Genomic DNA, 26,333 nt, shown 5'->3' with positions numbered 1-26,333 from the left:
CTCTGTCACCCAGGCTGGAATGCAGTGATGCAATCTCAGCTCACTGCAACCTCTGCCTCCCGGACTCACGCCATCCTCTCACCTCAGCCTCCTGAGTAGCTAGGACTACAGGTGCGTGCCACCATGCCTAATTTTGGTAGTTTTTGTAGAGACAGGGTCTTGCCACACTGCCCAGACTGGTCTCGAACTCCTGGGCTCAAGCAATCTGCCCACCTTGGCCTCCCAAAGTTCTGGGATTACAAGTATGATCCACCATGCCCCACTTCATCTTCTGTAGCTATGTCCTGATGTCACCTCAGAACCCCAAATCCGGGGTATTTCCTGTGGGAAGATGGTTCTCTGAATTTTACCCTTTAGGGGTGGGAACAGTGCATCACTGAACCTCTGTCTTCCCCACAAGACCCTATCTCCTCTTAACCCCCCCTGGCCTTCCAGGTGGGTCACAATGCCCTTGAGGACATATTTGGTCTCTTTGTAAACAGAAGTGAATCAATGTTCATTTGTTCCAGCACTGTTCCTGAGAATGCGGCCAGGCCAGGTAGGGACTGACTCTGAGACTCGTCTTGGGGCACTCGGTGGAACTGTTCTTCAGAGACCCTTGGGCCTCTGCTGCTCACAGGGTCTACCAGCTGTGCTCTGCCTGCAGCCCCTCTGTCGCTCAGAAATCCCAGACATACAACCAGCCAAGCTGGAAGTGAGCGCAGGGTTGCATACCCAATGCCTTCTTTCCTTTTTCTCTGATAAAATTCTTAGACTTTTTTTTTCCCTTTTTACCCAGGAGCATAGATTTGAGTTGCCCTGAATATACATGCTCAGGCTTTTTATTTTGAAATAATTTTAGATTTACAGCTGAGTCACAAAGATAGCACAGGAAGTTCCCAATTATCCTTCACCCAGCCTCCCCTATTGTGAACATCTTACATAACCATGGTGCCTTGATCAAAACTACGAAATTAATATTGATACCACACTACTAACGAAGCAACAGCCCTCACCAGGATTTCACGTTTTTTCATGAATGCCCTTTTTCTGTTCCAGGATCCAACCATGCCTGCATTTGACAGATGGCCTGGAGGGTAGATGTGGCATCCCCAGGGTCCCTCAGAGAGCTGGCCTGTGGCCAGCCCTCCCTCTCCCGCTGTAGCTTGGGTTCCTGCCCTCCTCACCTTCCTACCTTGTCAAGACACAGGCCTTGTTGCTCTGTCCATGGCTGTAGCATCACAGATGCCCCTGATACAACCTTGCCCTGCCTGTCCCTGTCCCCGTCCCCATCCCCATGGCCGCCTACCCAGGCCTTCCTGCTCATGTGCTCCCCCCACCATCCCCCGCACATGCGCACATATGTCCTGAAACGGCTGGCTCCGGCTTGGCTCCCATGGGTGCTGGGAGCATTAAGCTACTCCCATTCACCATGCTGTGCGGCCCGCCACACTGGCCAGGGTTCTTCCCTCTCTGTGACTGGAGGACACACAGTTGACTTGATGGGGACACTGGTGGTTCCTATCTAGCCTCCCGTCCTCCCTCAGCTGCCTCCCTTGTCTCAGGGCCTCTCCAGCCTCTATCTGACTGCTGTTCTCTCCCAAGGCCTTGGGAACTCCTGCCTCTTTGTTGTCTCAGCACTCCCTTCACAGTTTACAAGGGGCTTTTGGGGAGGGCTTTCCCCTCCGGGATAATGGGAGGTGTGGAGCCATGGTTTGCTGCGGTCTTTGCTCTCTGGGCAGTGAGGCCTCCTGTTGTTTACCTTAGGCTGCCTCTGAAGCTCCCAGTTCCCTGCCTAGACATGATCTCACTCTCTCAAATCATCCCTGCCAGACAGACAGGAGTCTGGGTCCAAACTGCCCCCACTTCACAGGTGGGAAAACTGAGGGATTCACACATGTGCGTGTGCCGCAAGACACACACACACACACACACACACACACAGAGCAAATATGTTGACAAGTTGCTCTGCAGTCCTGGGGTCCTGTGCCTGCAGTTATTTGGAAGGTGAGAGGTCTAGGATAGGGCCTGGCCCAGCAGCGTTCAGCAAGTGCCTCAAAATTCATGGGCCTTCTAGTGATATCCCACAGCCTAACACAGGGCCCTGCCTCCAGGGAGCCTGTGGTCAGTATCAGCAGGTGAGAGGAGCCTAAAGAGACGCATCCTGTGTTGCTGAAGTTCCTGAGTCCAGTTCTAAGGCAGCTCTACAGGCACATTTTGCCAGGCGTGGTGGCTTATGCCTGCAACCACATCGCTTTGGGAGGCCAAGGCGGGAGGATCACTGAGGCCAGGAGTTCGACACCAGCCTGGGCAATATAGCAAGACCCTCGTTTCTACAAAGAATTAAAAATTAAAAATTTAGCCAGGCGTGGTGGTGCACACCTGCAGTCCCAGCTACTCAGAAGTCTGAGGCAGGAGGATGGCTCGAACCCAAGAGATCAAGGCTGCGGTAGGAGCTGTGATCATGCCACCGCACCTCCAATCTGAGCAACAGAGTGAAACCCTGTCTCTAGGGGATAACAAAAGTCACATTTCATGAGGGCAGGCCTTGCGTGTGATAGCAAGAGCCATGGTGGAGAGGGACCACCCCTGAGGGTTGGTGGGCTGCCTGGGGACGGTGCCCAGTGCTGGACAATCCACACAGCTCCTCCCTGATTGTTGTGGCTTCCCAACACCCCTGTAAAAGAAGAATTGCTATGACCCTACTCTACAAATTAGAAAATTGAGGCCCACAGCTCACCCAGGAGCACAGAGCAAGCCAGTCAGCAGTGGCTGGCCATCTGGCTGCAGGTCCTGAGCTTTGTCCACACCACCAAGCCACTGTCTCCCCAGCAGGGAGGCGCACAAAACTATCAGAGGCAGAGGAAAGGGGTGGCCTCCGCTGGGTGAGGAGCCAGACGGCCTGCTTCGCAGATCCCTTCCAGCTGGCTTTGCCTTCCAGTGCTGAGGGGAGGGTGAAGGAGGAAAGACCAAGCTGGGAGAGGAGCAGGCGCTCGCCACAACCACCCCCACCCTGCTCTCCACGCGCCAGGTCCTGCACGCTGAGTGGGAGGGTGACGACAAGGATGGTGGAGCAGGGCCCCACCCCCGCCCTCCCAGGGCGCACCATCTGCAGCAGAGAAGGCCTTGAGCTGCGTGGGAAATGCGGTGGGCAGAGGGACACTGATGAGGGTGGGCCGGCTGACTGCAGCCTTCTCTTAGCCCCGGACCCCTCCCGCCATCCCCAGCCCTGCCCCCACCCTCCTCCCAGCGCCTGTCACTCTTCCTGCCCAAACCAAGCATTTAGCACTTAGCCTCGAACCCTCAGCTGACTCCTCATCTAGGACTCCGTCCATCTCTCCAACTACTGCAGAATCTCCTTCAAGGCAGGGGTTTATGTCCCTCACCCCACGGGCCATGTGACATTTATAACTCTTTGGTGGAGTGAGAAGAAAAGTATTTGGGATATGATCAACTCCGGCAATGCCACTGTGTGTTTACGGCAACAGCGGGACAGTGGGTCCAAGGGGCGGCCCCGGGGCCTCCGTGACGTCACCGGGCTTGTCGCGTCACCGTCGCCTACCTCGGCGGCGCAACGCGCCCTGCAGGAAAGATGACGTCACCGTCGGAGCTCCTGCAGACCAGTGCGCGCTCGGGGAGTTGGCGAGCGGGGGGCGGCTGGGAGACGTCCCGAGCGCGCGGGACTGACAGGCGGCAGAAGCCGGGCGAGGTCCGCTGGGTGCCCACCCAGTTCCCGGGCGGCCCCGCCCCCTCGGTGACTGCCGCGGGCCGGCCAATCCGGGCAGGCCGCGGCGCCGCGCAGCCTATCAGCGGCCAGAGCTCGCGTGCGCTTCCGCGTTCGCGTGCGCTTCCGCGTTCTCGTGAGCGCCCGGCCCGCTGCCGCAGGGACTGGGAGAGGGCGCCGCAGCACACGGTAGCCTGCGGCTCGGCTCATTAGGGTCTGCGAGGATCCGGGCCGCCGCCCCCCGGGGGACCCGATGGCCTCGGAGGGCCTGGTAGGGGCGCTGGCTTCGGTGCTGGCTGGCCAGGGGTCGAGCGTGCACAGCTGCGACTCGGCGCCGGCCGGGGAGCCGCAGGCGCCCGTGCGGCTGCGGAAGAACGTGTGCTACGTGGTGCTGGCCGTGTTCCTCAGCGAGCAGGTGAGCGGCCGCCCCCGGGCCCGCCGGGCCTCGGGAGCGCGCAGCCAGCCCAGGTGGGGACAGAAGACCCAACGGCCACAGCCAGCGCTGCCACGTGCATGGCGCTTCCCAGTTTTGCAAAGCACTCCCACTCCCACTCGCATCTGTGTCTTGCTTTCGCCCCGATATGCAGAAGAGGAAACTGAGGCCCGGGGTCTGTTTGTCTCATCCCACTAGGCCTCATTCCTTCCCTTCCCCAGAGTCTAGCGGAATGCCCAGGGCCCCTCAGATAGCAGTGGCTCAACCCGGGCTTACCCTTAGGGCTTTGGTGGTGATCCCTGTAGTGGGCGATGTAATGACAACTAGAAGGGGCCAGGGCCATAGGGCGGGGTTGTACAGAGTGGAGGTGGGGGGTCGTGTTTCAAGCCAGACCCCAGTGTGAGGACTCATGACAGTTTGTAAACCACGCCGTTGGAGGCGAGAGATACACAGTGACAGGTACAGACGCAAATAAATGCAAGACAGACACATGGTGACCCTCACTCTGGGGCCTCATCTCCAGCCCCTGAAGCGGCTTCCAGGAATCTCAGCCCTTCCTGAAATGGAAGTCTTCCTAAATCCAGAGAGGGACGAATTGCAGAGAGGAGAGGGCTGCAGCCACCAGCGACACGAGGGCAGGTCTCCTGGAGCGCTAGCCGGGTTGAGGGTGTCTGCCCAGAGGGGAGTCTTGGGCAACTGTGTTTGAGATGCCCCCTGGTCCCGGGGCGAGGGAAGGCTGTGGCAGGAAGTGAGGATCCTCTTTCCCCTCAGGATGAGGTGCTACTGATCCAGGAGGCCAAGAGGGAGTGCCGGGGGTCGTGGTACCTGCCTGCGGGGAGAATGGAGCCAGGGGAGACCATCGTGGAGGCGCTGCAGCGGGAAGTGAAGGAGGAGGCGGGGCTGCACTGTGAGCCCGAGACACTGCTGTCCGTGGAGGAGCGGGGCCCCTCCTGGGTCCGCTTCGTGTTCCTCGTTCGCCCCACAGGTATGGCCCACCTGGAGGCAGTGTGAACAGGGCCAGTTGACACCTTTCCCCCAGCTCCTAGGTGAGGTGAGCCCCTCCACAGCCAGCCCTGTTATGGCTGGCACAGCCTGGCATGGGCAGATTCCAGCCTTTGGGCTGGGGGCCTCTCTCCTGGGTCAGGGATGTCTGTTCTCTGCCAGACCTGCACTTCTCTCCACACAGACCCTCCCTGCCACATCTCTAACACCCATCCCCCACATCTCCCCCAGGTGGAATTCTCAAGACTTCCAAGGAGGCCGATGCGGAGTCCCTGCAGGCTGCCTGGTACCCACGGACCTCCCTGCCCACTCCGCTGCGAGCCCATGACATCCTGCACCTGGTTGAGCTAGCCGCCCAGTATCGCCAGCAAGCCAGGCACCCTCTAATTCTGCCCCAAGAGCTACCCTGTGATCTGGTCTGCCAGCGGCTCGTGGCCACCTTTACCAGTGCCCAGACAGTGTGGGTGTTGGTGGGCACAGTGGGGATGCCTCACTTGCCTGTCACTGCCTGTGGCCTCGACCCTATGGAGCAGAGGGGTGGCATGAAGATGGCCGTCCTACGGCTGCTGCAGGAGTGTCTGACCCTGCATCACTTGGTGGTCGAGATCAAGGGGTTGCTTGGACTGCAGCACCTGGGCCGAGATCACAGTGATGGCATCTGTCTGAATGTGCTGGTGACTGTGGCTTTTCGGAGCCCAGGGATCCAGGATGAACCCCCGAAAGTTCGGGGTGAGAACTTCTCTTGGTGGAAGGTGATGGAGGAAGACCTGCAAAGCCAGCTCCTCCAGCGGCTTCAGGGATCCTCTGTTGTCCCAGTGAACAGATAGAGAGTTGGAGGAGGTGACAGGGAGCTAGGCAGCCGTGCTCCCTCCAGTGCGGACTTGTCTCCCTCTGAGGGAGGCAAGAGGCTGGCCATCAGGGGTCTTGTTGCATTGGGGGCAGGGGCGGCTCTCCTGATCCCCAGGAGAGATGCTTTGAGGAGCATTCCTCTAGATTGCACAAGGGACAGTGCCTTTAACCAAGCAAGGAGTCCAAAGCTCAGGACCTGACTACCCTGAGGGCACGCTGACGCCTCTCCCCAGGGGGATGGGGAGCTTTCTGCACCCCCAGTGGCATCTCATCACGTTCTGTGCCCTCCTTGGGAAAGGGCTGCATCCTGATCCTTCCAGGCCCTTCGAGCATGGAGGAGCACTGGGGAAGGTACCCCGAGGGAGAAGCACGTTGCTGAGTAAAGAGGTGTTACTTACCTTGCCTCCCTGCCTAAACGTCTCTGTGGGGAGAAAGTGATGGGGACTGCTGTCCAAGAGCTGCTGCTCCCCTCGTGTTACCCACAGGCACCCACACCTTTCCCAGTGCACTGACAGTGCGGGCCAGTCCGCTGTCCAGCACGGCCCCTGGGGCTCCCTTCAGCTGGCCTGCTGGCCCGGGATGTGACTCTGAGGGGACCCATCCCTAATGAAACACAGCTCTGAGCCCTCCAAGGGTTGGGCAGTGGGTGGCCCCAGAGGAACTTCACGTGGGACAGGAGCGGCAGGGGCTGCCTCTGCTCTCTCCTTGAGCCTCCCTGGCGCGGACCCCTCCCCCTGGCTCTCCTGCCTCTGCCTTTTCACAGCTTCAGCCCACACCAGACCAAACCTTTTCTTCATTTCCCCTCAGCCTGGCTGAATCATGGTAGGAATTTTTCTTTTTTTTGATAAGTGGCCGGGCAAAGTGACTCACGCCTGTAATCCCAACACTTTGGTAGGCTGACACAGGTGGATCACTTGAGGTCAGGGAGTTCGAGACCAGCCTGGCCAACATGGCAAAACCCCATCTCTACTAAAAATACAAAATACTAGCCGGGCATGTTGGCAGATGCCTGTAATCCCAGATACTTAGGAGGCTAAGGCAGGAGAATTGCTTGAACCCCGGAGGCAGAGGTTGCAGTGAGCTGAGCTCCAGCCTGGGTGATAGACTTCATCTCAAAAAAAAAAAAAAAAAAAAAAAAAACTTTGGCCAGGCATGGTGGCTCACACCTGTAATCCCAGTGCTTTGGGAGGCTGAGGCAGGAGGATCACTTGAGAAAAAAGAGAAAAAAACGAACTTTACTGACATTTAAGCAAAAATCAAAGGAAATGAACAAATAAAATATATTAAGTGTTCTATGGTAGAGATTTCTGATTCTGAGCAAGGAAACACTTGCACAGGCTCCCCTTCTCTTGAGGGCCAAGAGAACCTCCCAGGCCCCTTTCCCAGCCTCCTCCCTGCCTCTCTTTGGCTGCCCTCCTTTCTGGCCCCTGGAAGGTGGTAGGAATCCTTGTACCCTCTGAGGACAAATACCTCACAAATGATGGAACCAAACCCTTTGTTTCAGTTCACTTCTCTCAGTGTCTAAGGGACCCACCGGCCCATATCCAGTCAGCCAGGCAATGTTTGGCTATTTGCCCCCATTATTTAGCCTAGTAGTTTTCAACCCTGGGCACACATTAGGGTCACCTGGTTTTTTTTTTTTTTTTCCCTCAGAGTCTTGCTCTGTCACCCAGGCTGGAGTGGAGTGGTGTGATCCTGGCTCACTGCAGCCTTGACCTCCCAGGCTCGAGTGACAAGTGATTGTCCTGCCTCAGCCTCCCAAGTAGCTGGAATCACAGGTGCATTTTTAAGCTTTTAGTAGAGATGGGGTTCTCGCTATGTTGCCAAGGCTGGTCTCGAACTTCTGTCCTCAAGTGATCCTCCCGCCTCAGCCTCCCAAAGGGATCATAGGTGTGAGCCACCACGCACAGCCACCTGGAGAGCTTTAACTCTGGGCCCACCCCCAGCAACAATAATTTAACTGGTGATGGGGCACTGGGCATTGGGATTTTAAAAAGCCACCCAGTGATCAACACGAGTTGAGAGCCAACATCTGCCTCCTTTTCCTCCAAGTTCTCAGCCTGCCTCCCGCAGTCTCTTGGGGACCCCCCTCAGAGGATCCCCCACCCCTCCACACACATCTGAGGACAAAGGGTTTATTTGTTTATGTCTTAACTTTTCTTTTTCCCTGAGAACACACCTGTGAATTTTTTTTTTTTTTTTTTTTTTTTTTTTTTTAGAGACAGGGTCTTACTCTGTTGCCCAGGCTGGAGTGCAGTGGTGCAATCAGCTCATTGCAGCCTTGAACTTAAAGACAAGGTTTTAAATATCAGGCCTACTTTACAACTAAAACAGGCATACAACATGCAGCATAAACACACCCAAATGAGACTTGCACACAGATGCTCCCACGTGGTCCATTCCCTCACGGTGTCTCCGGGGCGGGCAGGCTCTCAGCTGCAGGTCAGCCCAGCAGAAGTGGCACTGCTCCACCGAGAGTCTGGCTCCTGGCAGGCACTGAGGATCAGCAGATCTGCACTGCCAGAGCCTGTCTGTTTACCGCCCACCCCACCTCCCTGCTCCAGCGCTAGAAAAAGAATTTGTCTTCCTTGGGGAGGAAGATGGGCCCGAATTAGCAGTGGAGTCCTGGGCAGAAGGAGGGGAAACCTGGCCAAGAACAGAGCCACCGTGTCCACGCAATCACACCATTTATTGCTGTGCTGTCCGGGGAAGACACCATGCAAACGCCAAAGTGCATTGAGGAGAGGGGAGGGTCTGTGACTCCCAAACCCTCGAATATTTTATGAATCAGAGAGTCCAGACGCAGTTCATCCACGGAGATCTGCGCCCCGTCCACACCAACACCCACATTTGTGCACCCACATGCGCACAGTGCTCTTCAGAGTGGCGAGGTCCTCCCCCGTGGGGAGGAATGCGGGAGAGGCAGAGGTCACTGAGTTTCCTCCTGTTTCGTGTCACCTCTTGGCAACCTGTGCCTGGCTTCTAGAAGCGGCATGGGCAAGAAAAGGAAGCAAAAGAGGCTCTGGCCTGCTCCTCCTTGCCCAGGAGCAAAGCCAGCAACTGTGTAGTCCCGCTGTGAGGTAATGCCTGGCGCCGCCCGTGTATTCCTGCAGGTCAAGACAGATTCGGGCCGGGTGGGGTGGCAGCCCAGCCACGGCGGGCATGCAGGGAGAACACCACCAGGACTGGCTGCCTGGGCCGCAGCCACTCCCCGCCAGGCTCAGGGGCCTGGAGTCAGGGGGCCTCCTGCCCTTATCTGTCCCCTGAGCTCCCTGGCTCCCCAGAAGGGTCTCCTATCAAGAACACTGGGCCCTGGGCAGAAGGGAGGGCAAGGCCCGGCCTCCCCTGGTCTCTGACCTCTCTGCCCAGGTGCTGTGGACCTGCTGAGACGGGTTCAGAAGGCGCCAGAGAGGAACCAGCTGGACCTGAGCCTGGCTCCCGGGCCCGCTCCCCTCCTGGCTGCAGCTGCACCAAGGTTCTCATTAGCAGCGGCCCCCGCCTGGGTGCGGAACATGCTTTGGGCATTTGCCATGAGGCGGCTGGGAGTTTTGCAACAGTTTCCAGGGGAGCAGAGCAGGAAGAGGGGCTTCCCCGACGATCCCATTCACTGCTCCTTCTCCATGGGCCAAGCCATGTAGGCAGGGGACAAAATGTCAGGTCTCAGCAGCTCCCATGGTACCTAATGTGACACAGACAAGGCTCCAGGCCCCATCTCACTGGTCTGGGCTCCCGACCAGTCTCTGTTGTCCCAGTGAACAGATAGAGAGGTGGAGGCTCACTCCCCGTCTTGCCCCTGGAGTTGAGTCACAGGCTTGGCCCTGGCCACAAATGGCCAGTACAGAAGGGGCCAGGCACACAGCACATGAGGGTCTGGGGTCTGGGTGCTCACCTGGCTGTCACCCAAGCTCCTCCAAGAAGGCCCCAAGGACCTTGCTGCCTGGAAAGCCATCTGTTTGGCTCCTTGGCACCTGGCATGCCCATTCCCTGAAACCCAGTCTGGTGTGGTCAACATGCCGCAGTCTCCTTGAGTGAGCCTGGGAGCAGAAGCCCCATCCCAGGAGGGGAGTGTGGTGGCAGTGCCAGGCAGGAGGCAGCTCTGGGACAGAGGTGTGGACAGGAGTCTCCCACCGCCCTGGTCCTGGCTCAGACCTGCCCTTCCGGGGCTGGGGAGACGTTCTGGCGAGGATCATGTGGGGGAAACTTGACGAAGGCAATGGCAGCCAGCTCCTTGCAGAACTCCTCCAGCACCACCACGCCCTGGAGGAGGGTCTGGTGGTCCAGCCTGAGGGGAGATGCCACAGGGGGCATGGCTGGGTGGGGGCAGGACTGTGCCCAGCATGACAGCCCAGCATCCACGAGGCTTGACCCTGTGGCCAGCCACCTCTCCTCCAGAGGTGCTTTCCACCCTCCCACCCCCAGGTTTTAGCTGGCACCCTTAGTACTCACTGCTCCCCAGGAGCCTGGCCCGTCAACTGCTTGCGCACCAGGAGCAGCTTGCCTGGGAACTGGGGTACCCTCTGGATTCTCTGCATCAAGTCCCCGATCACCTACAGAGGGAACCACGGGGGACTCAGATGGGGCCAGCAACACCAGTGAGTCCCCTGGCCCTGCCACACCATGCAGAGCATGGGAGACTGTGCTTTCCCTGGCACTGGCAAAGGTGCCCACCTCTCCAGCCCCCAACCACCTGCCCCGTTCTCTTTCCCTGCTGTCCCCTCCACCCCCACTGGGCACACTCCCTTGGGCCAAGGCGTCCTCACCCTCACCAACACAGAGAATAGGCTCCTGCAGCCCGGGGCCAGGCTGATGTACGGATCCAGCAGGTACTCATGAATATGGGGGTGGGGGAAGAGGGCAAGCCGGGACAGGACCGAGGTCACCTGCAGGTTCAGGCTGTATGGCTGTCGGAACATGGTGGACAGAACCGAGGCTGGCAAGGCTGGTGAGCATTTTTGCACTCCCCCAGCAAGGTGCCTGGCCAGTATGAACGTGTGTGGGGGTGGGAGGCTCAAATGATGTGTGTGTGTCATGGATTCCACGGGGCTGAGGGCCAGAACGTGTTAGGACGTGTGGAGCAGGGGTGAGACGGGGCTTCCCACCTGGGGAAAGGACAGGGGTGGCACCAAAGAACCAAAGCGGAGGCAACCGTGTGGCCAGCCTCTCTCTGCTCTTGAAGGACCCCAGGGGCACCAGCCTGGAGTTTTCCTGGCCCAGGCCCACTGGCTACCTGATCCAGAATCCGGGACATGCGGTCAAACAGCACTCGAAGGAAGTGGCCCTCGAAGAAAGGTCGCTCGGGCTCATGGGGGTCCAAAGGTGTGGGGGTCAGAGGCCAGCCCCAGGAGGCGACGCGGGAGCTGCACTCCTGGAACTGAGAGAGGCGGGAGAGTAGAGGCAGCAGGCCTGGGGACTGGGAACCAGCAGACAGGGCCCCACGCAGGAGGGATGGGCTGGGGTCCTCGGGCAGATGAGAGAGGGGGAACCCAGAGCTTATCATCCAGCTGTTCTGAAGGACAGGAAGTGGGAGCTGGTAGCAAGAGCCACTCACCAGGCCATAAGCATCGTGGACATATGTGTCATAGCCCGTCTCCTCCAGGAAGGCAGAGGTCTTGGCTTCCTCGGGGACCAGGCACAGGAAACTGAGAGATAGAAGCCGGTGTGGAGGCGCTCCCGGCTCACCCTGTTCTCCCCTGCTCGTGGGACCCCATCTCCCTCCCTGACCCCAGGGCTGTGGCCAAAGAAAGAGTAAAACTCAGCCCAGGCACGATGGCTCGTGTCTGTAATCCCAGCACTTTGGGAAGCCGAGGTGGGCGGATCACCTGAGGTCAGGAGTTCGAGACCAGCCTGGCCAACATGGGGAAACCCCGTCTCTACTAAAAATATAAAAATTAGCTGGGTGTGGTGGTGCATGTCTGTAATCCCAGGTACTCGGGAGGCTGAGGCACAGGAATCGCTTGGATCCGGAACCCGGGAAGTGGAGGCTGCAGTGAGCCGAGATTGTGGCACTGCACTTCCAGCCTGGGTGACGGAGACTGTATCTCAAAAAAAAAAAAAAAAAAAAAAAAAAAAAGAGTAAAACTCAAGTGGTTCAGACTGCCTAACTTGCTCCCCACCTATTGACGATCTCGGTCACTGCTGTTTTGCCATCGTAACTGGTGGCAGGAGCTAGGCGAGGCTTTGTGCGAGGTTGAAAGCCGGAATCCAGGAAGCTGTCGGTAAAGTAGGGGTCTTCCTCCAGATCTCTGTGGCCAGGGCAGAGCAGCGCGGCACCAATGAATGAATGGACAGAGTGAGCGTGCGAGTGCTAAGGGCTGGGCTGGGTCCAAAGGGCGCCGGTTTCACTTACAAGGTGTCCTCATAGCTCTCAGGCTCTGGTGAGCCCCAGGCCACATAAGGGCGGCCCTCAAGGTTGCGCAGCACCAGGCTACGGATGATCCCCTCGTGGGGCTTCTGCAGCAGCTCCTCAAACAGCCGGAGTGTGGCGATGCTGATCTGGAGCAGGAAGGGGGTCGGCAGGATAGCCCCTTCCCCACCCAGCTCCCAGGGGTGCCTTGGCATGGCTAACCCAGATAAGAAAAGGCCTCTAAGGCAGAGTCACCTCCCTTGGCTGCATGCTAAGGTGGCAGGTTTTGGGGGGAGTAGGGGGTGTGGGCCTAGGAATCAAGAAGTCTGGGTGGTCCTTGGTATGTGACTAATTTGATGTGCGATTGCAGGCAAGTCAATTCGCTTCTCTGTGCCTTACTTTCCATGTCTGAGAAATGGGAGTATCAACCTCGCCTACCTCACGGAGTAAGTGTTAGCCCTCCAGCGAGCCAAGTGTGCATTATAAAATACTGTAAAAAATAAGCTGGGCTCAGTGGCTCAGGCCTGCAGTCCCAGCACTTTAGGAGGCTGAGGTGAGAGGATCGCTTGAGGCCACGAGTTGGAGACTGCAGTGAGTTATGATCACACCACTGCACTCCAGGGCCTGGGTGATACAGCAATACCCTGTCTCTTTAAAAAAAAAAAAAAAGTATATGATCATAGAAAATTAGTGTGTGACAAAAGTGGCTCGGCAGTGTTTTGCAGTTCAGTGTCTCAAAGGTGGAGTCAGCTGGGAACACTAATGAAATGGGAAGAGTGGTCAGGAAATCCCTCTGGCAGGGGTGGTGAGAGGAACAGAGATGGAGGTCCCCCGCTGTACCTCATCGGAGAGGTGGTCACAGTGCCTGATGAGATGAGCATACAGGGCGCAGGGGTTGTCGCCGGGGGCTTCAGGGTGCCGGTCTGTGCCCAGGAGGAAAGCCACGGCCTCCCGCAGCAGCGCAGGGGAGCGGAGCTGGATCAGCATGGCTGTGAGGAGGGCGGTGGAGGTCAGGATGCTCTGCTCAGACCTACGGGAAGAGGGCACCTTAGCCAGGCCTGGTGTGTGCAGACAGCACATGGGTGCAGGTGGCAGAACCCTTCCTGCTTGCCTATCTTTGGCTGGTATGTCTGTGGTCACTTGCCCATCCCTGCTGAGGTCCTGCAGGGAACGGTAGGAGGCCTTTGTTTAGCCCACGTAGCTCAAAGCCATGTGCACATCACGGGGCAGGCCTGGCAAACATCACCCAATGGGGTCCACAGATGGGATTCTAGTCAAGAAGGTGTCTGACCTGAGGGACAGGACGAGGCTGGGTGGGGCAGGCGGTTTGCTGTACGCCAGTCATGCCTGAGGGAACTAGACACTTACACGTGCAGAAGCTGGGGCTGCAGGGTCTCCACAAAGAACTTCTCAGCCACGGCCTTCGCCAAGGCGTCCGCAACCACCTGGGTGCCAGAGAGCGTGTCGTCAACGTGTTTTGCCCTCATCACAATTCCAGCTGAGAAATAACCGTGTCCTTGCACAGTGCCTGATGCCACAGGAGAGGGTCCCGGCCTGCCTGGGGCCCCGCCTAGTTCCTGGACTCCATGTTTCCATGTCCCTGCTCCACTCAGTTCTCAAGATGGAGATGGTACAGGGAATAGCGTGAGAGCCCGGCCTCCACCCACCCCTGCTCACCGTGTGTGCCTCTGTGATAAGGTGGTCACAGTAATCAAACCAGCCCAAGAAGGCAGCCAAGGCCTCCTTGCCAGGGAAGGAAGCCTCGTCAGACGGGGCACTGGGTAACCTGAAGGAAGAGGGGAGTGAAGTCTCAGAGAGTGGAGGAGGAGCTTCAAGGTCTTCCTCAATGTCTACGGAAACTGGGCCCTTCCCCTCTCCCGTGGAACCTCTGTGGCTGGGGATCAGTTATCTTGGGGGTTTTATGGACAGAGGCAGCAAGAGCAGTGCTTCCCTGGAGGGTGAGAAGGCCCCTGGGGATCAGCTGTAGCCTTGGGGAGAGGGTGGCCAGCACAGGTCCCTAGCAACATGGAACACCAGGGGAGCTGGCCACCAAAGACAGGCAGGGCTGCCTGGGCACCCACCTCCAGCTGATGCCTTCTAAGGCGGCAATGTCTGCGGGGTCCAGGAAGACAGGCATGGACCGGTACAGCTGGCAGAGGTGCCGGACGATCGCAGGGCAGCAGGCACTGCTCTGTACCAGGTAGGTGGCGGCTGCTGGGGAGGCCATGCTCACCAGGAGCAGCAGGTTCTCCTGGGCCTTCAAGGCCACCCGACTCTTCTAGGGGATGAGGATACGACTTCAGGGACATGCATGTGAGCCCCCAAATCACCCCCCGGCCATCGACCCACCCTTCCCCCACCCCCACCCTCTCCATCTCTGCTGCCAGCACCTTGCTCTGGCACAGCCCAAGCAGGGAGGTGATCAGGTTGCTCTCTGTGGTCCCACCGTCCAGCTCCTCGGTCTCAGCAGGCATGTGGCTGTTCAAGGCCTGGGCCCCACAGGACTCCTCGTCCAGCTGGGGCCTGGCAGGAGCACCATCGTGGAAGCAGTCCTTGTCCCTGTGGCTGGCTGTGTCCTTAGGCAGGGCAGTGGGTTCTCCGCATGCCTTCTTCCTACCTACAATCTTTTTACCCTGCAAAGAGGGTGAGATGAAGCCAGGCCTGGTGGGGACCACTTCCCAGGGTCCCCCACTGGGACCGCAGTGTGGGCTGCCAGCAGCGCGTCGGCCTGGAGCTGGAGGGGAAGCTGCCTGCGTGCCTCCCGGGTACCTGCTCTCTGCTTCTGCCTCCTCAGGAGGGCCGAGGGGGCTTGCCCTGGGGTTCCGGGCCCTCCCGCTCCTGTTCCCGATCGGAGTGCTCACTTCCAGGATGTAGGCGAGCAGCTCTGGGTCCTGCTGTATTTTGGAGCAGAGGACGGTGGTGAATTGCACCTCCTCCTTTTCTGTAATGGATCCGGGAGCAGTCCCACCAAGTCGGAGGAGTTTCTGGAAGAGCAGCAGGACAGAAACAGAGGGGAGAGGGGTGGCAGGGGAGAGAGGGGGCTTCATGCCCAGACACCCCTTGGCTTCCGGGTCTCTCACCTGCACAGGTCTGTGGACGCTGAGGTAATGCAGCAGGGGGTGCTGCACCTGTGCCAGAACCTTGCTGAAGAACTGGAACACCTGCTGCCGCATGCCTGGGGGGTACTGAGGCCAGGGACAGAGCGCCTGTCAGAGCTGTGTCCCCCACCTGGAACGCTGCACCCCCAGAAAGCCCCAGGTTCAACTCCTCCCTCAGTCCCAGCTCAGAGGGCCCGTTCTCACAGGCCTGCTTCCCTTGCCACGTTGTTCGAAACTGGCCTTCCTGGCACTCACAACCCCTTTTCCTGCGTCACTTTGCTCCACGACTGGGTCATTATTGACCCATCACGGGATGGTCCTGCCTTTCCCACTAGGATTCTTGTCGAGTTTTCTTTCCTTTTTTTAAGAGACAGTGTCTTGCTCTGCCTCCTAGGCAGGAGTGCAGTTGCACGATCACAGTTCACTGCAGCCTCCATCTCCTGGGCTCAAGCAATCCACCCACCTCGGCCTCCCACGTAGCTGAGGCTACAGGCGTGCACCACCATGCCTGGCTCTTGTCAGTCTGAATCCCTGCTGTGTCCCCAGCATCTAGAGCAGAGCCTGGCACATGGCAGGCCCATCTTTGTGGAGTGAACTGGGAACAGGAGTGCTGGGACGGTGGAGTGTTCTAAATGAGACAGCCACAGTGCCCGTCCTGTTTGCTCCTCTCTCCCCAACTGCCACTTTCAGTGTCAGGACTGGGAAGAGCACAGGCAGAAAGGCCTGGAATCCAGGGAGCCCCAGGCTGCCCACTGCCCACTTCAGCCTGGCCCAGCACTCAGAGGGCCTCCCACCTCGGCCTGGCCCAGCGTGCAGAGGGCCTCCCACCTCGGCCTTGCCCAGCGCGCAGAGAGTCTCCAGGATCTTGTGCTGCAGCAGGTACTCCAGACAGGGCCCTGCCTCACCCGCGGCCGCCTGCTGCTGCTCTTCATACACCAGGATGTCCAGCATCTGCTTCAGCCGCCAGGGAATGTCTGTCTTCTTGGCGGGGGTGTTTTCATCTAATGATGTTTGGGAAACAAGGGTGAGTAGGGTGAAGAGGGGCACCCTGGCTTGAAAATTTCACCCTCTCCTGCCAAAGCCCAGAAAGGAGAGGTCCTGTCTGGGAGAGGTGGGGGAAGAGAGCTGCTGGCAACTGGGAAATGGAAGTTTACAGTGGATGCCTCAATATTTAAGAAGACAAAAGTCCTTCCAGGCTCAGGACACAGTCCTCTCAGAACACATGCATGCCCAGCACTTTATCAGGGGGCAGCAGCATCGGTTTCCTTCAAACCCGGGATGGGTACAGAGACAGGGACACGTGGTCCTGGGCCCACAGAAGGCTGCTGTCAGCTCCGGGCCTGAGTGAGACGCTGTGGGCTCAGGGCTCTTGTCACATAACTTAGAAGCTGTAATTCCAGCAGCTGCCTGAGAGAGAACCTCCTGGGGCCTCCCCCACTGACACTCAGAGAAGGCAAGCCTCTGTTTTTCACAAAGCAGAAAAAAACATCTGCGCCACCACCTTCAGGTCTGACCCAGTCCTGCTCCCTGGACCAACGCCCTGACAAGGGAAACTACTTAGTGGGGGCTTTTGCAGTCAGAGTCTCAGTGTGTGTTTTAAAGAAAGTTCTGGTGCTTCAGGACTGGCCTTGGAGCACCCCCTAGCTTTCCTTTAAGGAACAGGAGCTTGAGTAGGGCGGCCTGCCCCACGCACTTCCAACCCTTCTGGTCTAGGGACCATTCTGGAAATGAAAGGGCTGGATGGGGGAAGCCCCAGGTGAATTTCAGCCAGTTCTGATCTGATCTTACTCAGCTGGTGGACTGAGGCTCTCCTTCAAGAGATCTTTAACCTGAAGAGATGGTTCAGAACCAGGGGTGTGCTTCCCCCCCCACCAGGGAACATGAGGCAATGTCTGGAGACCTTCCTGGTTGTCCCAATTCAGGGGTGGGGTGTGCTACTGGCACCTAGTGGGTAGAGGCCAGAATTGCTGCTGCACATCCCACACCGCCCAGGACAGCCCCACACAGGGAAGGCTCCAGGTCCAATGCCAACTGTGCCAAGATTGAGAAACCTGGTCTAGTAGAACCCTCAGAGGGTCCCGCAGATTTCTGAATTTCCTGGGCTGGCCCGGGCTGGAAAGAAAGCCTGTAGGAAAGGTGTGGGCTGGGATCAAGCCCCAGTCTGAACTCCAGGAAGAGAAAAGCGAGGGATGCAGGATATGGTTACCTGGCAACCAGTCTGTATCCACCCATGGCAGAATCATGACTGCAGAGCAGCCACTTAGATGCCATCCCCTCAGTGAGCGGTCCTGATGGGACCAGGTGCCAAGGCTTTGACTCTCTGGGGTGTCAGCTTGGAGAGAGGGACCCAGGCATGTTACCCACCTTGGTTTTCGTTCTCCTCCTACGCCAGATCTCTACAAGGAAAATGCCCCTAAGTTGGCTCAGAGGAAAGGGGAATTTATTAAACTCTTTTCTTTTGATCATTAAGCCCTAGGCACAAGCACTTGGGGCCTGAAGGTCTGGAGCTGGAAGCTGGGGTAAGTGCAGCCACATCTTCCTTGCAGAGTCAGGCCAGTGAGGCCCCCAACCAGGCTACTCCTTCCTCACACAGCCCCTTTCCAAAAGGTCAGGGTGGGACCGGCAGCTAAATCATCAGGAGTGGAGTGGCCCAGGGCTCTGGGTCTTCTGTCTGTCTGGTTCTCTGTCTCCATGAACTCGGCTCCGATTCTGAACGACTGGGCATGTTACCTTTCCCAGGACACCTGAATGGTGACACTCTGCACACTCCTTCCTCCCCGCTCCCTCCAGGGTCCCTGGGCTGGGGAGGGCCAGGCCGCACCTGTGCTCTCGATGTAGTAGTGCGTGATGCCCTTCCAGTGCTCCACGAAGGCCTGCAGCAGGTCAATGCTGGGCTCGCGCTGCGGAGAGGGCAGAGACACGACCTTAGTGGGGGCCACAAAGGCCAGGGAGCCCCTGCCCTCATGGGAACAGACATTCCATGCTGAGTGTCAGGTTCATGCTAGGCCTCCGCATGAGGAGGCACCCAGCTCCCTGGCTTTCAAAGGGAGGAATAACACATTTCCTCCAGGACACACTGGCACCTTGCCAAGGATCTCCTGACAGGCACTTCTCCCTAGATACCCCTCCCTCCTGGAAATGCTGTTTTCTTGCTGTATGTCACAATCCTGTCCTGTCTCTGTCCTGGAGGTGCTAAGAACGTTGCTGGGGGAAACAGACACAGATTATTTCAACACAGCATGGTTACGCTACAATACACGCACATAGAGGAACACAGGAGTGCAGTCCCCCAAAGAAAAGCAAGATGATACAGATCGAAAATGTGGCAAAGGCCAGCGGCTCACGCCTGTAAGCCCAACACGTCGTGAGGCAAAGGTGGGCAGACGGCTTGAGTCCAGGAGTTTAAGACCAGCCTCGGCAACATGATGAAGCTCTGTCTCTATAAACAATTTAAAAACTAGCAGGATGTGGTGGTGTGTGCCTATAGTCCCAGCTACTTGGGAGGCTGGGGTGCGAGGATCACCTGGGCCCAGGGAGGTCAAGGCTTCAGTGAATTGTGATCACATCGCTGCACTCCAGCCTAGGTGACAAGGTGAGACCCTATCTCAAAAAAAAAAAAAAAAAAAGACAAAGCTTTCCCATTCCTCTCAATCTGAGAGTCTATGAAAATCTGTTCAAGACCACCACAGGCTCTGTTCAGCCTGATGGGTAGGTAACATTAGCATGATATTAACAAAGTGCCATCTTTATAACATGCTTTCATCTTGTGTCCAAAGCCTGAGCCTGCACAACCCCAACTCCTTAGCCAGTGCTGCTCTCGTTTGCTCCTCTACCGGCTCCTTCTATCAAGCCTTGGAAAATTCTGGTTCTGTTCTGGGGAAGCCCCTAACCTCCCCCTTTTCCATAAGCACTCTCTCCATCTCTACACCATGGCTAATACTGGCCTTGCACTGAGAACAACCACTTTCCCTGAAAACTTCTCAAAAAACAAACAAAAAACCATTCCTTCGCTTTTCTTGCAGAGTAAATGTTTTCAGGAAAAAAAGAAAGAATTCTAATCATCCCTCCCCACAGCTGTGCATTTCTGCCTGTAGGTCTTTGCTGGGGCCACTCCTCTGCCCAAGGTGCTCTGTATCCCGCTAACTTGTCTGGATCCTGAGAGTCCCCAGTGAGGTTCAGTCCCCAGCAGCTCCACTAAGCCCTCTCCAGTGTCCCTGCCTGCCTACACCTCTCTGACCTCACACTTTACTGCACCACAGAGCTGAGTAGCCACTCATGAAATCATTCTTTCATTCCAAGCGCCCACTATGTACAAGACACTATGCTAGATGCCACAAGCAACATGATGATGACTAACACCCAGTCTTCGAGAAACGTGCCATGGAGAAGACGATATAAAACCGCACTGAATAACGAAGCTACAAGGAAGTAGTGTGAGGCCGCAGGAGAGGCGGAAAGTAGTGACCTCTCAGAAAAACAGGGGTAACTTCTAACAGGCTGGAACAGGGAAGGCTTTACCAAGATCACATCTCAACTAAAACCTGAACAATTGGGTCAATATCAACAAGAGAAGGAAAGACAGTCCCTGCAGAAGGAACTCTGCAAAGTGTGTCTGGGGAAGGGTTGGGCTGGCGAGACTTTGGAGTCTCTAATGCCAAGCCAAGAAGTCTCAATCATTTTTTGCAGGCAGCATGGAGCAGGTCAATGACAGCTTTTTTTTTTTCTTTTGAGACACAGTCTCAAAAAAAAAAAAGTCTCACCGTCACCCAGGCTAGAGTGCAGTGGCACCATCTCAGCTCACTATAACCTCCGCCTCCTGGGTTCAAGTGATTCTCCTGCCTCCCAAGTTGCTGGGATTACAGACGTGTGCCACCATGCCTGGCTGATTTTTGTATTTTTAGTAGAGACGGGGTTTCACCATGTTGGCCAGGCTGGTCTCGAACTCCTGACCTCAAGTGGTCCGCCCACCTGGGCCTCCCAAAGTGCTGGGATTACAGGCGTGAGCCACCATACCCGGCCACTGGCACCTTCTGAGCAGTGTTTTCGGAAGATTCATCTGGCAGTTGACCTTGGGAGAGGAGGTAAAGGCCACTGCAACATGGGGAGGGAGGGATGACATTCAGAGAACTGGAAACTCCCCTTGGTCCGCAGGACATCTTGTCTTCTTTCAAAGCTAGTTGGTAGGGGCTATGACCCTTCTCAAAAGTAGCACCACCCACAGTTATTCCAAATATTCCATCCCTGTGGAGTAACCGCATCTCACTACATTCCATGTGACAGTGCCTGCTGTGCTGAGCAGTCGTCTCTTCTGCTAGACGATGAGCTCCCTGAGAGCCAGGGTTCTGTGTTTTACAGCTAGCCTGCCCTCAATGGGCTCAGCACATAGTGAATACCCATGAATATTTACCAAATATCCCAGGAAACTCCTGGAGACATTCTTTCCCTAGTTCCTTGTTTTAGAAAGTCCTCTGGCCCTTCACCAGCCCTACAATTATCTCATAATTTCTGTGATGGGGTCTCCTTTAGCCTCAAAATTGGCTTATAGTCTTTGAAAACCTTGAGCTGGGCTTTAACCAAAAAGAACACTCCAGTACGGCAGGAGACACAGGAGAGGCAGGTTAACCAGCACAGGCCATTAGAGAGCTGGTGACACAGGTGTGTGATCTTTACCTGACTCCACGACCAGCTATGGTAACTCCAAACCAAAGGCACCAGACCCAACAATTTCTCTTTAAAGACATTATTAGTGGCCGGATGTGGTGGTAGCTCACACCTGTAATCCCAGCACTTTGGGAGGCCGAGGCAGGTGGATCACTTAAGGTCAGGAGTTCGAGACCAGCCTGGCCAACACGGCAAAAACCTCGTCTCTACTAAAATTACACATATTAGCTGGGCGTGGTGGTGCAGGCCTGTAGTCCCAGCTACTCAGGAGGCTGAGGCAGGAGAACCACCTGAGGTGGAGGTTGCAGTCAGCTGAGATCGCCCCACTGCACTCCAGTCTGGGTGATAGAGGAAGACTCCATCTTAAAAAAAAAAAAAAAAAAAAAAAAAAAGCTGTAATGATTCCTAATCTGTTGGATCAGAAGAGGGCGGGGAGGAGCAGTCTTCCTCCTCAATGAGGAATCAGTTGACTTACTAGGATCACACTTGGTGACCGAGGCTTGGGAAAGACCTAGACTGGCGACCTGGGGGTAGAGCAGAAAAGAGGAATTCCCATCTCCCGTAGGGCCAGCCACACCTCCCGGTCATAGCCTATATGGTCAATACTAAAGGGCCCAGAAGATCACCTGCCTAAAAAGATCTCCCTCCACTGCCAAAACCTCCTCCTGCCACTAATGCCTGTATTTCCATCACTGGAAGCCTTAGAATGACTCCTAGCTGGGTGCGGTGGCTCATGCCTGTAATCCCAGCACTTTGGGAGGCTAAGGTGGGTGGATCGCTTGAGGCCAGGAGTTCAAGACCAGCCTGGGCAACATGATAAAACCCTGTCTCTACAAAAAATACAAAAATTAGCCTGGCCGTGCCGCACGCCTGTAGTCCCAGCTACTCAGGAGGCTGAGGTGGGAGGATTGCTTGAGCCCAAGAGGTGGAGGCTGCAATAAGCGGAGATCGCACCACTGTACTCTAGCCTGGGCTCAGAAATAAATAAATAAATAAATAATAAAAAGAAAGAAATTCACTTCTCAGGACTGAGGAACTGTCTGGCCTGTCTCACCTCCTGTAAATGGAGTGTTCCCCAGAGGTATGAATTAGTTTATCAGATCACTTTTGAAGATGACAGCCGTTTTGACTGGGGATGGGGGAAGGGGAGGAAAAATCATTTTGGAACCCTCTCTACCTGGATGCCCCAAGGCCCTGGACCTGGGTCAACAGCAGGGCTGGGAAGGTGGAGGAAGTCATAGTTTCTGACTTTCTTCCCAAGTTTGCCTAAGGCAAACTTCTTTCAACAGGAGCTCCCATGAGGGTTGGGGAGGAGGTGGTGGTGAGGAAGGAGGGTGAAACCCAAGGCTTTCTCTCCTGAGAAAATCTGATACTCCACTCATCAATTGGGGGAAGATTTACACTAGAAGGCAGAAGTATTGTTGACTTTACAGACAGCTTCTTGGCAGAGTTACTTTCAACAGCGGGTACCCCCCCACCCTACCGGGAATACCCTCACCCTTCCTACACAGCACTACATCTTGCTGAACGAACCCTAGTAGTAGGCTGCCTGCCAGCCCGCAGTCCCAACAAAAAATGGCAAAAACACAAACTCTGACGGCATGTGAAACATCAATGGACTCTCCTCCCCACACAGGACCACCCAGGCCCCACCACGGGGGGCCTGTCCCTAACTCAAAGTCAATTTGGCTTGTGAGAGGTCACAGCCACGCTGGAAACATCTGCACCCAACAGAAAGCGATTTCCCCGGCTGGGCGCCCACCAGCCTGCCCCGGGTCTTTACCCTTCGCGGGGTCTTGGACCGGCAGGGCCTGCACTTCCCACGTCCCGGGGTGACGGGAAGGGCGTCCTGCACCCCAACAAGGTCCTGGAGTTGTCTGGGAGATCAGACCGAGGGGAAGGGGCGGCGATTTTTTCAAGCCCAGGGGAGGCGGCGGGGTGGAGCGGAGGAAGGAGGCAGGCCCACCCGGACTGCGGGGAGGCGGCCTAGGGCCCCGGGGGGCAGGAAACACCCCAAGGGGTGACACGGAGCGTCCCGGCGGAGGCGAGTTCGGGAATTGGGAGAGACTCCGGGGCGAGGACGCACAGACAGGAAGCGACGCGGGAGCAGGCCGGGGAGGCGGGGCGGTCGGGAGGAGTCTGGGAGCGGGACTGGGAAGAGCGAGGGGAAGCGGGGTGCGGCCGGCGAGAGGAGGCCGAGGAAGGGGCGCCGCGGCCCAGGGGTCCCTGCCCGAGGGGGCCCGCGCCCGCCCGCCCTCCTGCCGGCCGCGCCCGGCTCCGCGCCCGCCCAGCCCGGCCTAGGCCCGCGACCCCCGGCGGCCCGGCCCGGCCCTCCCGGCCTCACCGCCCCCACAGCTTCCTGCAGCAGCGCCCCGAGCCGGCTCAGCATGATGGCGCCCGGCCCCCGGCTCCCGGGAGAAAGCGGCGGCGACAGCGCTCTCGGCGGAGGAGGCAGCCCCGTGCCCCGGCGGCCCCGGCGCGGCGAGGGAGGCGGGGCCCGGCCGCTCCGCCCCTTCCCGGCCCGGCTGCGTGGCGCTGGCTAACCCCGGCTGGGGGCGCCCCGATGGGCTGGGAACCGCCAGCGGTGGGCCCTGAGAGTTGGCTGGGAGGTGTTTGGTTTATTTTTCTTTCCTTTCTTTCGAGACAGGGTCTCGCTTGGTCGCCCAGGCTGGAGTGTAGTGGCGCGATCTCCGCTCATTGCAGCCTCCAACTCCTGGACTCATGCGATCCTCCAACCTCGGCCTTCAGAGTAGCTGGGTCCATAGGCGCGCGCCACCACGCCTGGCCAATTGTTTGTTTTGTTTTGTTTTGTTTACTGGGAGGAGAGGTCTCACTGTGCTGCCTAGGCTGATCGCGAGCTCCTGGCCTCAAGCGACCCTCCCGCCAGGGCCTCCTGAGTAGCTGGGATTAAGGCGGGAACTAAGGGAGGTGTTTTCGAAGAGGAATTACAATTCCTCCTGAATTGAAGTCTCAGGCAGCCCCAGGCACACGGGCTGATGAGCTCCTGAAATGTGTTGGTCCCAACCAAGATGTGCCGTGCCAAGCACACCCCGATTTGGAAGATACAGTAAGAAAGGAAAGAATGTGAAACTGCAATAACCATGGCTTATATTGATTACATATTGAAATGACTATTAGGTGTGTTGGGTTAAATAACGTACATTGTTAAAATTAATTTCACGTGTTGCTTTTTACTTTTTTGACATGGCTATCAGAAAATGTTTATGGGTTGTGGGCGGTGGCCCACACCTGTAATCCTAGCACTTTGGGAGGCCAGGAGTTTGAGACCAGCCTGGCGAACATTGTGAAAACCCGTCTCTACTAAAAATACAAAAAAATTATCCAAGCGTGGTGGTACGTGGAGGCTAAGGTGGGAGAATCACTTGAACCCGGGAGGCGGAGGTTGCAGTGAGCCAAGATCGTGCCAATGCACTCCAGCCCGGGTAACAGAGTGAGACCCTGTCTCAAAAAAAAAAAAAAAAAAAAACTCTGCAGCTCAGTGTGGTGGCTCAGGCCTGAAATCCTAGCAGTTTAAGGAGGCCAAGGCTGTTGACCAGCCTGGGCAACATACCAAGATCCTGTCTTGACAAAAAATAAAAAATAACCAGGTGTGGTGGTATGCGCCTGTAGTCCAAGCTACTGGGGAGGCTGAGGTGGGAGGAGGATCACTTGAACCCATAAGTTCGAGGCTGCAATGAGCTATGATCGTGCCACTGCAGTCCAGACTGGGTGACAGCAAGATAACGTCTCTCTAAAACAAACAAAACAAAACAAAACAGTGTCTCTGCTAATAACTGACATCATATTGTGTCCGGAATTGGTGGGTTCTTGGTCTCACTGACTTCAAGAATGAAGCCACAGACCCTCGCGGTGAGTGTTACAGTTCTTAAAAGTGGCGTGTCCGGAGTTTGTTCCTTGTGATGTTCAGATGTGTTTCGAGTTTCTTTCTTCTGGTGGGTTTGTGGTCTCGCTGGCTCAGGAGTGAAGCTGCAGACCTTCAAGGTGAGTGTTACAGCTCTTAAGGTGGCGCGTCTGGAGTTATTCGTTCCTACCGGTGGGCTCGTGGTCTCGCTGGCTTCAGGAGTGAAGCTGCAGACCTTCGTGGTGAGTGTTACAGCTCATAAAAGCAGTGTTGACTTAAAGAGTCAGCAGTAGCAGGAGTTATTGCAAAGAGCGAAAGAACAAAGCTCCCACAGCGTGGAAGTGAACCCCAGCGGGTTGCCGCTGCTGCCTCGGGCAGCCTGCTTTTATTCTCTTATCTGGCCCCACCCACGTCCTGCTGATTGGTAGAGCCCAGTGGTCTGTTCTGACAGGGCGCTGATTGGTGCGTTTACAATCCCTGAGCTAGACATAAAGGTTCTCCACGTCCCCATCAGATCAGTTAGATACAGAGTATCAACATAAAGGTTCTCCAAGGCCCCACCAGAGCAGCTAGATACAGAGTGTCGATTGGTGCACTCACAAACCTCAAGCTAGACACACGGTGCTGATTGGTGTGTTTACAAACCTTGAGCTAGATACAGAGTGCCGATTGGTATATTTACAATCCCTGAGCTAGACATAAAGGTTCTCCATGTCTCCACCAGACTCAGGAGCCCAGCTGGCTTCACCCAGTGGATCCTGCACCAGGGCTGCAGGTGGAGCTGCCTGCCAGTCCCGTTCCGTACGCTGGCACTCCTCAGCCCTTGGGTGGTCGATGGGACTGGGCGCCGTGGAGCAGGGGGTGGGGCTCATCGGGGAGGCTCCGGCCGCACAGGAGCCCATGGAGGCGGGGGAAGGCTCAGGCATGGCAGGCTGCAGTCCCGAGGCCTGCCCCGCGGGAAGGCAGCTAAGGCCTGGCCAGAAATCGAGTGCAGCGCCGGTGGGCTGGCCCTGCTGGGGGACCCAGTACACCCTCCACAGCCACTGGCCCGGGTGCTGAGTCCCTCATTGCCCGGGGCCGGCAGGGCCGGCCAGCTGCTCCGAGTGCGGGCCTGCCAAGCCCACACCCACCCGGAACTCCAGCTGGCCCGCAAGCGCCGCACGCAGCCCCGGTTCCCTCTCCCTCCACACCTCCCTGAAAGCTGAGGGAGCGGGCTCCCGCCTTGGCCAACCAGAAAGGGGCTCCCACAGTGCAGCGGTGGGCTGAAGGGCTCCTCAAGTGCCGCCAAAGTGGGAGCCCAGGAAGAGGCGGGGCCGAGAGCAAGTCAGGGCTGTGAGGACTGCCAGCACGCTGTCACCTCTCAATATGACGAGAGGGAAAGG

General features: G+C 57.0%; 2 protein-coding genes across 8 annotated transcripts; one reads left to right on the top strand and one right to left on the bottom strand.

Moving 5' to 3' along the window:
• Positions 1 to 3,836: 3,836 nt before the first annotated feature.
• Positions 3,837 to 6,389, top strand: NUDT18 (nudix hydrolase 18). The gene is made up of 3 exons (XM_003272842.4): positions 3,837 to 4,118; positions 4,908 to 5,121; positions 5,370 to 6,389. The coding sequence occupies exons 1-3, from the start codon at positions 3,957 to 3,959 to the stop codon at positions 5,963 to 5,965; spliced, it is 972 nt and encodes a 323-aa protein (XP_003272890.2). The 5' UTR covers positions 3,837 to 3,956; the 3' UTR covers positions 5,966 to 6,389.
• A 2,266-nt stretch (positions 6,390 to 8,655) lies between these two features.
• Positions 8,656 to 23,588, bottom strand: FAM160B2 (family with sequence similarity 160 member B2). Of its 7 annotated transcripts, none has more exons than XR_004031298.1 (18): positions 23,434 to 23,588; positions 18,250 to 18,328; positions 16,257 to 16,429; positions 15,411 to 15,515; positions 15,192 to 15,314; positions 14,721 to 14,963; positions 14,412 to 14,608; positions 14,008 to 14,116; positions 13,699 to 13,775; positions 13,171 to 13,360; positions 12,334 to 12,479; positions 12,101 to 12,229; positions 11,536 to 11,626; positions 11,215 to 11,358; positions 10,748 to 10,888; positions 10,434 to 10,534; positions 9,877 to 10,269; positions 8,656 to 9,094 (listed from the first exon to the last, which is right to left on the bottom strand). XR_004031298.1 is itself a non-coding variant. In XM_030816929.1 (17 exons), the coding sequence occupies exons 1-17, from the start codon at positions 23,476 to 23,478 to the stop codon at positions 10,131 to 10,133; spliced, it is 2,232 nt and encodes a 743-aa protein (XP_030672789.1). In that variant the 5' UTR covers positions 23,479 to 23,588; the 3' UTR covers positions 8,656 to 10,130. The 7 variants fall into 7 exon arrangements, 4 of the variants coding, with proteins under 4 accessions (XP_030672789.1, XP_030672790.1, XP_030672787.1 ...); XR_004031299.1 differs by having other exon boundaries at positions 8,656 to 8,969; XR_004031300.1 differs by having other exon boundaries at positions 14,412 to 14,605.
• Between the last annotated feature and the right edge of the window lie 2,745 nt (positions 23,589 to 26,333).

Source organism: Nomascus leucogenys, chromosome 8, assembly GCF_006542625.1.
Source record: "Nomascus leucogenys isolate Asia chromosome 8, Asia_NLE_v1, whole genome shotgun sequence".
Lineage (NCBI taxonomy): Eukaryota > Metazoa > Chordata > Mammalia > Primates > Hylobatidae > Nomascus > Nomascus leucogenys.
This window is presented reverse-complemented; position numbering and strand designations above follow the sequence as displayed.